Here is a 10,635-nt window from a genome sequence, read left to right as displayed (position 1 = left end):
TAGCGGCATTTGCGGGGTTTGAGGGAGTAAATGCCCTTGATCAAACAAAAATTTAGCATTTTCCTGGTAATAATATATGGCAAGATTTTAGGCTTCAGGCATTTTCAGTTTCCACAATTTTTTATTTTCACTCCAACCTAGATTACACAATCTATATACCTGCACACACACACACGTGTGTTAGAGTGGAGTGAAAATAAAAAATTGTGGAAATTTGCTTAGATCAGTCAAAGGCATTTACTCCCTCAAACCCCACAAACTCTGTTATTGTAAAAAAATTACAAAAATCCCCCATTTTCAGAGTTTAGGAGGCTTGAGGGAGTAAATGCCCTTGATTGATCTCAGCGAAAATTTTAGCATTTTTCTAGTAATCAAATATAGCAACATTTTAGCTCTCAGGCATTTTCAATTTCCACAATTTTTTAATTTTCACTCCACCCTACTATATCGGTTACCAATCAGGACAATAGAATAAGATAAATCATGAGAAAAAATGAGAGGAAGGTGGATGCATAAAGTGGAAGGGTGAAAGAAAGGAGAAAAAAAAAAAGACTTAGAGTTATGTTCCTTTAGACTGTAAAGCTATAAAGCTAGTTGGTGTAGAATTAATGGAAGGGATCTAAAGTCTGCTCAATTTGGAGAAGGTGGTAATCTCCAGCTCACCAAAAGAAACATGTCCATATGTTTGCATTTGCTGACAATTTCTGAGCTGGAATTCAGTGGTGTGGTGGAATTCTTAGATCTAAAAAGTATATGTGACTTTCCATCTATGCATAACTTGCATTTTTGTAGATTCATTAATATATGGCATGGATTTTTCTATGATTCTCCACTCAATTCTATGTGGCATGGAGTCTTCAAGCCCCTTACGTGGCCAGCCAAATTAGTGTCTTTAATATATGTATGAAATTTGAAGGAAAGCAAAATTTTGATTTAAACAAAAATAAATTCTACAACTATTATATGATCCATGCAAATTGTACACTGGTTCATAAGATTTGTTAATTTGCTCTTTTTAATTTGTTTGTGTCTTCAATAAGCTGTCTCACTTTTTCTTTATGCTAAAGTTTCCTTTTCCTAATCCTAAATTGTTTTGTAAGTAAAGCCTAAAAGTTTAAATTACAGAAAGCTATCCCAGCTCTGGTGAAAAGGACATTATTTAGGAATGCTTTAGCAGCAATATATTCTGAGTTCAATCTTTATAACATGACAAAATAGGCAGAAAGTTTGAGATTTATAGAGGAAGCCATATTCTATCCAAGCAAAGACTTTACTAAATATGTTTTGATTAAAAATTCCAACAAACATTAATCACAGTAAAGTCAAACTGTCAAATATGTATATAAAGGCAGATGTTAAATGATGATGATGATGATGATAAATAAATTTTTTTGTGTAGCAGTAAGACTAACAGCAGAGGAGGCTAGTGGTACATGTCAAATGTATTGGTTTCACAATGATGAAGTGGATATAGAAAAAATTACCCTCCACTCCAATCTAAACAATCGTTAACCTTCATAAATTCTCTAAAGGAAGCATTAAAATAAATAAATGCGCCCTTTTAAAGCCTAGCCAGGCTCATGGGCCTGGTTTCCCGGTTTTAATGGCGTATGCGTTCCCCAGCTGGACGGGACGCCAGTCCATTGCAGCGTTACTCATTTTTGCCAGCTGAGTGGACTGGAGCAACATGAAATGAAGTGTTTTGTTCAAGAAAACAACGTGTCACCCAGTCCAGGAATCGAACCACAATCTTACGATCATGATGCTGACACCCTAACCACTAAGCCACACGCCTCCACAAAGGAAGCATTATATATGGATAAATCAGCAAAAGTTATTGAACTGCAAACTCTGAAATAAAGGTTATGCATGTGCAAAAATTACCCTAAAAGAATATGAAAATAATGAAAGATCAATTTTGAAAAATAACATTACCTATTTCTTTTTGGATTTTGATTTTTTCTTTTTCCTTAAGTTTGGATTTCCTGTGCTCAGTTTCAGTAGAGGCATGTATATATTTGGCAGGCGTATTCTATATGAAGAGCGCATCTTTAGGGGAGGTAATTTTGCTAGAAAAAATTTTTGAAAATGTTTAATTTGTCATTATCATAATCATTTTAATATATGCTATTTCTATATTGACTTGTGCTAGATCCATCAGCCTAACTACAGTACCTACCACTTCAAACATAAAGTATTGGTTGGTTAGCTAACTTTCGGCTGTGTATTTTGTCTTAATATTTTAATAGACTATGTTTCATTAGATTGAAATTTTATGAATACAAAGCATTATTCTGTGTATAGTGGCGAGGGAAGAAGAGTGATGATAAAGTAATTGATTTTCAGAATAACCTCAAAATCCATACAAAATATCAAGAGTACAACAGCCTATCTTACCAATTGGTTTCACACATGATGTTAGGTAAACTAATAACTGCACTCATCAGAGTTGGCTGGTAAATGTCCTGTGCAATTGGTAAGATTGGCTGCAATGGATACTGCATACTTTAATATGTATATACATACATACACACATATGTATGAGTATATGATAGTATCAAACAGTAAGAATGAGTGCTCAATACTGTATTTGATGGATAAATATTCTTTATTTGTGGATTAACAAAGCTACCAATGGTTAGGGAATTATCAGCATTTTTAAGTGGACTGCTTGGAGAAATGTGGATATTCATTTCACACAGAACTACTGGTAGCTTTGTTAACCCACAAACAAAGTGTGTATGTATGTATGTACATGTACACACAAACACAAATCTTAGAAGTTCATTTTATTTCCATAGCAAGGAAAAGAATCTTCTTACTAGAATGCCATTCATTATATTTATTAGTTTTTTTTTTTATAAAGTAAAGTGAAAGGTATAAAATATCTTTATGCATTTATTTTCTTAAATTTACACTTCTTTTTCTTTTGTTTTAAAAATATGAAAAAAAAAATCATACCTTCATTTATAAAAACAATATTTTTTAAATAGTTTAAAAAATAATTTCAAGAAAAAGAGAGTGATAAATTGAAAATATTTCAGTATTTAATAAACAACTACCTTTTTGTCTTGCTTGAAGGGATTCCAACAACATCTGACTTCCAAGATTCCCAATGTGATTACCATAGAGATTTAGTTCTCGTAAGTATTCCGAAAAGACTATCAACCTGAAAATGAGAATTTTATAAGTTATTTAATATCATCTCTGATCTAGCTTGGCATCATACAGAACGTTTTTCAAACAGAAGTTTTTTTTGTTTTTTAAATTAATCTGGAACAGAAAAAATATTTCCATAGCCTATTTTAGTAAAATCTGTGACAAGTTTAAATCTCATTTGAATTATTGCTTGCATATACTCTTATTTATGATTCTTAGCTGTAGCCAACAACCAGGAAATATATGGAATCTTCCAGTTTTAGTGTTCTTCAACACATCACATCAGGGCAAAGATTTCAGTGGTTTTAACAGCTTATTAAGGATTATAAGATATTTAAAGGTTTGAGACTAGATGTTATACACAAGTAGGTGAGATTACTACAGTTTATGGTAATTATTTATTTCTGTTGTCAAGAACACAATTTCCTTCTTAAATTTAAATCTGTAAAAGTCTAAACACGAATTACATTACATTATATTTAGAGAATGAAGTATTATAAAAGTAGTAAAGATTACTTGATTCAAGAGTATAAATATTTGTAGTTTCCAATATATATGTCAGTTACTCCAAATTTGCCTATCATAGACAATATACCATCCAGTCTTAGCCTTCAAAAATATTCATGCAGTTTTAAAATTACAAAATTTATATTCTATGCTTTCCATGTTATTAACCTGTTTGAAGCACGTTGACTACAATTTGGGGTTCTTAATTGATATGAAAACACCAGAGCTATCTTTGAGAAGTTCACCATTAAAGTTCATATGTTGATGACTAAAGTCTTATGTTATTAGCCCACATGAATTCCGTACATATAAAATTCATCCTCATAATCTTTATCATCACCATGAATGGTTTTCTATTTATTTCCATGCTCACATAATTTGGACAGTACAGTAAAGCATCTTTCACTGAAGCACGTCTACAATTACACCATTTTTCATTAAGTTTCACAACCAGGTGTTTTTTACACTTGTTACTTAAAAGAAGTCAAAATAGTTCATCATTTGCATAGAAGTTATTTCTTTTCTGCATGGATTTATTATATAAGTACACAGGTTAGATTAAAGAAACAAATTAAATAAGATAATATTGACCTTTTTCAATTATCATATGATCAATTTTATAGATGAAGGGATATAAATAAATGGATCACCCTTAGTATATTGGTGGCATTTATTTTACTAGTAAAGACTCTAAACTCCAAACAATTAAATAATGCAACTGATAAAATATTCTACTGACTCTCTTTTTACAACATTAATCTTACTTTCTGATATGCTGCATACAGTCAATTACATTAGCTCCGCCACCAGGATTCTGTAATTGAAAACCATTGTCTGCTGCATGAAGTTTTACAACCCAAGGACCAGCCTTCGGAAGAGGGGTTGTTGTTTTCTTTTTAGCTTTTTGGAAAAATAAGAAGGGAAAGAAATTAATGAATGGAATCTAATTAGCTTTTATACATGCTGGAAATTTCATTTACAAATATTTCCATTAAATTATGACCCTCCCTAGAAAACAAACACCATTACTGAATGAAGTAAGAAATTGTGTTCATTCAGCAAAATTACATGAATCAAGTTATACATCTACCAAAAGAGAGGCTAGCAATACCAAATGTTAGAATTACTATAAGATCATTTAGAAATAATTTAATCCAATCTTTGTATTTGTTCATATACTTTTACACTAAAACCATTAACTTATTTACAACAGGAGTTAAAGTAGTTATGTATAGTAGTTATAATAAACTAATAGACATTACCGAGTACTGACAGTAGATATGGACTGCAAAATTGATAATTCATTCACAATATGCTATAAATAAACAATTACGTGAAAGTGGGTTGGAAAGTTCATAGGCTTTACTATGAAGGAGTGATGCTAGAGCTGTAAAATCTTGCATGCATTAATTTCAACTTTTTTTTTATCATTCTTTCCAAGTAAACTGACATCTGACAGTTCAAAGAAGACTTCAAAAGTAATTTGTAGTGACTTCTCTAAAAAATGGATAAAATTTGGCATTGTGGTCTTATGAAGTACCTGCAGAAAGAGGGTTAAGCTCCCAAGGACATTCATACTGACATGGTTGTTATATTAGGGGATGACACTCCAGCATTATCAACAGTGCAAAAGTGGGCAGCTGAATTTAGGAGGGAAAAGAAGAGTCTTGAAGGTGACCCAAGGTCTGGATGTCCTGCAACTGCCACCACTGAGGAAAACATTGATCATCTTTACCACATGACAGGTGATTGATTATAAATCAAATAGCCAATGCTATTAGCATATTCCTTGTGAGACTTGAGAATATTCTGCACAATGAACTTGATATGATGAAGGTTTCTGCTTGGTGGGTGCCATGTCTTTTGACACCTGATCAAAAGCACACAGGCTGACCCCATCACAGCAAAATCTGACATTGTTTGAGACAGAGCCAGCTGTTTTCTTTGAATGTTTCCTAACCCAGGATGAGTATTGGGTTCATCACTTTGAGCCAGAGACAGAGACAATCCATGCAGTGGAAACACCCCTCCTGACCTGCTCCAAAGAAGGCCAAGGTCGTTTCATCTGCAGGGAAGGTGGTGGCCTTTTTGTAGAGATTCAAAAAGCCTTGTATTTATTAACTATTTTCAAAAGGGCCACACCATCAATGCTAACTTACTGAGGCAGTTATGAAAGACTATCAAGACCAAACACTCAGGGAAACTGCCGAAAGGGGTCTTGTTTCATTAGGACAATGCTCTAGCACACAAGTCTTTGGTTTCAGTGGTTGCTGTGCATGAATCTATGTTTTGAACCTGCTAACCCTTACTATTCTCCTGATTTGGCCCCATCTGATTAGCATCTATTCTCAACATGAAAAATCATTTGGCTGGGAACCAGCATCACAGTGATGATGATGCCATATCTGCTGTTGATGACTTTTTTGACCAACAGAATGAAATTTTCTTCACTAATGGGATCCAAGTACTACAACATCAATGGAGAAATTGTGTAGACCACAAAGGGGACTATATTAAAAAATAAACCTTATTTGGTCACATTCCACAAGAGTATTCTGGTCGGCCAATGAAATTTTCAGTCAACCTTTGTAATGAGAATATTTTTAATGAAACTAGTATACATGTGCTGCTGATTTTTATCCAATTTACATTGTTTACACTAGCTATGATATTCTGGCACTTTGACATCCCAAGATTTCTATAGCTTATCTCTATTTGTGATATGAGAAATTTAGAATCTTGATAAATACCTTTTTTCTTCTTCTGTTTGTCTTTTTTAGTAGCAGAATCTGAAAATATATACTTGAAATTAACAGTCAGATTCTGAACAAAAACATGTGGACAAACTTGAAATATTGATTTCAAATTTTGGCACAAAGGTTAACAAGTTCAAGGAGAAGGCGTTTGTTGATGACATTGACCTCCAATGTTCAAATGGTACTTACTTTATCAACCACTGAAAGGATGAAAGGCAAAGTTGACCTCAGAGGAATTTGAACTCAGAATGTAAAAATGGATGAAATGTCACTAAGTATTTTGCCCGGCATGTTAACAATTTTGCCAGCTAACTTGAAATATCAATAAGATATGGAGGTAATCTTAAAACTGGTTTCTTGCAGTAGACAAGCTACATGACTACTCATATTTTAGGAGACAGGGCAGAAGTGACTGGGTAGAGCTTGAAAGTGATAAAAATAGTGGTGATGAAATTCCAAGGTGGACCCTCTAGGTAGAAGAAAGATGGAATCAGGAGTGTGGGTGAATAGAAGCTGCAAGGGCAAAGGGAAATGAATGAGAGTGGTAGGCAATCATTGTAAAGATTGGGTAAGGCTGAAGGACAGATGTAATGAATGGTGGATGACTAATGTTGTATGAGTTAGAGAGGTAAGGGGAGTAGAAAATGACTGATGGTGTAGAGCAACAGAATAGTAATGATGATCCAGTAGACAGGAAAAAGATGTGGGAGAGATGATATGTGTTTAGGTAGGTTACAGGAGAGTGAAGAAGAAGAAGAAGAAGAAGAAGAAGAAGTAGGCATAGGGTGTGATTGAAAGATATATGGTGATAAAAAAGAGATAATTTAGTGGTTCAGTGTAGTGGGTGATCAAAGAAATTGTGTGTGGGGAGAACAGTATTAATGAATGAAGGATGGATAACAAGCAAAAGGGTCCCAGGTAGTAAGAAAAATAAGTGGTATCAAGGAAGAGTTGCAGTCAGACAGAGATGGTGGACGGTGATGTCTTGGGGAGGAAGGAAATTAGGTCAAGACCCAGTTGTGAATGTGTGTGTGTGTGTGTATGCACCATCGCCACCATCCCTTGCTGGAGCCTTGTGGAACTTTAGGTGTTTTCGCTCAATAAACACTCACAACGCCCAGACTGGGAATCGAAACTGCAATCCTACGACCACAAGTCCGCTGCCCTAACCACTGGGCTATTGTGCCTCCACATGCATAATATGCACACACAAACACACACACATACAAACAAAAAGTTTCTCACCTTTTGTAGTTGTTGGCTTCACAGATGCCGTTTTAGTGAGCACCATTTTCTGAGCAAAGTCAAATTCAGCTTGTTTAGCACATGTTTTAATCATCTCCATTATACCATCTCCCTGGAGGTTGTTACCATTGACATACAGACTACTGAAAGAAATAACAGGAGAAGACTTGAAAAAATAAGTATTAATTAATATCTTTATGTTCTGAGTTCAAACACCAGCAGGTTTAACTTTGCCTTTCCTCCTCCAAAGCTTGATAAAATAGATACTAGTCAAATGTCAATTAACTTGACTATACTTCAAGTTTTTGTAAGATCAGTGGTTGTAGAGTGGCAGAAGCAGTAGAGCATCAAAAGAAATTGCTCTTCTACATTCCTAGTTCAATAGTGTTGACTTTACTATTCACCCATCAAAGAAAGGAATAAAGTTATGCTAAGCAATCACTGGAGTTGATTCAACTAAATATATTCTTTCCCTAAAAATGTGACTTGGAACAAATTAAGAAATCATTGGCATTATTAATAGAAGGGGAAATGACGTGAACTAAATGGCTGTGTCTAAGATTCAAAACCTACTGAGTCTGACTATTCCTTTCATCTAAAATTGATCAAATATTCAGATATTGGGATCAACTAGATCAACTATACACACCTTTGCCTTAGGTGGAAATGAATGATTGTAATCAATATTATTATGAACAGGTTGTTGTTGCTTAACCTTTAATCAGCCTTGATCAAGTAAAGCTATGACTATTCTATCCTTATTTCATACATTATTTATCTAGAACTACATAATCCAATGTGTTCTTCAATTTTTTAAGATAGTAAGAAGTGATTTGAGAAAGATTTGTCTATTATTTCTACAAATTGAACAAGCACATAACCACCACCTCCACCTCAATGAATTTATAAATATATAACTTTAGGTTGTTTAATAATCAATACTGAATACTGATTATTTATGTGCACTTATGAATGTTTTGTCTTCACTAATGTATTTAAATGGTTTATATGTGTTGTTCCTCACAATTAAGGAAATAATTATTATTATAATTATTGGTGTGGTGGAGTAATAGGAATAATAGAATGGTGCACACAAAATGTATCAATAAAAGGTAAATACAAAAATAAACACAAAATGCCTAACACAGTAAAAACAAAGTTTTAGCAGCATAGACAAGGAGATACTAGTATTGAAAGTGAAAGATATTAACTCTCAACCAAATGAAAGCAATATTAGTCGTAGCAAATATATTACATTTCACAGTTTTGTTTTATTTGTCTGTTTCTTAGATGCTGTGGTTATTCTTATTTATCCCGAGCCCTGCCTCAGAGAACAGATCTATAGTCAAACGTGTTCCAGTTGTGATTATCCTGCCTTTTTAGAGATAAGTGTGTCATTATATTATTCAATGTATGAATTTTTCTTTTAATAAACAAGAATTAATAAGGTGGATGAATTAAGTAGTTACTAACCTGACTGCTGTGGTGGCAAGGATCTTACCCAGGTAAAAACCAGTCTCTTTTGGTAAATTACAGTAACCTAGACTCAATGATGTCAGTGTAATATTGTTGCTGAGGCAATTAGATAGGTATTTGCAATCTGTATAACTTACACTGAAAGAGAAACAGCCATATTTATTACATTTTATGATGTGCATGTATGTGTGCACATATATTTAACCACAGGTATCAACCTACAGAAGTTATAAACTGTACAATAACAGAGTTTAAAGTCATTTATGACTAACCTATGTTGGGAAATACATTCTTCACTAGGAAAGAACTTTGCATCTACAAGCATCTGCTTAACCTGTTTACTAGTGAGAATGTAGTCAATCTAGCTTTTGTGTCTGCCAGATTCATAGGTGATCAAGTTGCTGGTGGGTTTTCTTATGTTAGCATTGCAGATCAACAAGTCATTAGCATCACAGAACTCCAGCAGCCTTGTTACCACCTCACTTATAGAATGAAAGCCATATCTTACATGTATACAAGAAATCCATTAGCGTACTGCACAACATGTTTGTTGAAATCACCAGCCACAATAATAATAAAGTCTTTGTCATCCATCATCAAGGGATTCATAGAAATGATTCTTCAGTTAATTTGTCAATACAACTTGTACAGTATATGCTGAGATAAAGGTTATTGTTGTATAATCTATTACAAATCTTAGCTTAACAATCATATTACACACTCTAACTACCTCAGTCACTTTATCTACCCATATTTCTGCTAAGAGTATGCCTACACCCACCTCATGTCTTCGCTGCTATCTATCCTCCGTTTGCTGCCCATGAAGAGTTTAGTAGAGGTTCTTCTCCATCTCACCTCTTGTACACAGCACACATCTACACATCTGGGTTATAACATTTCAACAACTTCACTTGACTGGCTTTTCATTGTACCAACATTCAACGTGACAGCTCTGAGGAAGCAGATTTTGGAAGATCTGCTATAAATTACCGCCCTTCTTGTTCTTTATTCTCTAACATATTAGATTTCTTGGGTCTGCTCTCTGAAAGGATAATATTTTTTTCAAGTCTTTTGTGAATTTCTGAGGTCTACTATGAATGATCTCCACTTAGTTATCTCCTCCTGATTTGACAAGATTTTACCAAATTTACATGTGAAAATGCAGTGCAAGTAAAGAGAAGAGTGAAGTTATTTTTCAGCTTTATTTAAAAGATCAGCCATTAAACCTTTTTGAACTTTCTGTTTTTTCTTACTCTGTTTTCTCTTTTTCTCCTTTTTCAGTCATGCCCGATTACAAATTTTTCCTAACTACCTTTGTCCAGCCAGTCACCATGATTGACTGCTAACTCCAAAAGTTTTTTTATTCTCTCTTTGTGTATTTCCTCATGTTCCTTTCTGTTGAAGAGCATAGGCTCAAAACGTAAAAGACTTTCTCACCTTCCTGAGCATCAAACTAATACACCTGCTTATTGTTTATACACCTGTCTTCATC

General features: G+C 33.9%; 1 protein-coding gene across 2 annotated transcripts in view; it reads right to left on the bottom strand.

Annotated features, from left to right (window-relative positions):
- The window catches only part of LOC106881710 (uncharacterized), a 36,372-nt gene that overhangs the window by 787 nt on the left and 24,950 nt on the right, over positions 1-10,635 (bottom strand). For both annotated transcript variants that reach the window (XM_014932183.2, XM_014932184.2), the window contains 6 exons: positions 9,141-9,281; positions 7,668-7,810; positions 6,417-6,455; positions 4,431-4,566; positions 3,063-3,169; positions 1,936-2,069 (listed from right to left, as the gene is read on the bottom strand). In XM_014932183.2, the coding sequence (XP_014787669.1) occupies positions 1,936-2,069; positions 3,063-3,169; positions 4,431-4,566; positions 6,417-6,455; positions 7,668-7,810; positions 9,141-9,281 (700 nt within the window). The remainder of the gene's footprint in view (positions 1-1,935; positions 2,070-3,062; positions 3,170-4,430; positions 4,567-6,416; positions 6,456-7,667; positions 7,811-9,140; positions 9,282-10,635) is intronic.

This window comes from Octopus bimaculoides, chromosome 3, assembly GCF_001194135.2.
Source record: "Octopus bimaculoides isolate UCB-OBI-ISO-001 chromosome 3, ASM119413v2, whole genome shotgun sequence".
In the NCBI taxonomy this organism is placed as follows: Eukaryota; Metazoa; Mollusca; class Cephalopoda; order Octopoda; family Octopodidae; genus Octopus; species Octopus bimaculoides.
The sequence above is the reverse complement of the archived record's forward strand: the minus strand, read 5'-3'. Positions and strand labels throughout refer to the sequence as shown.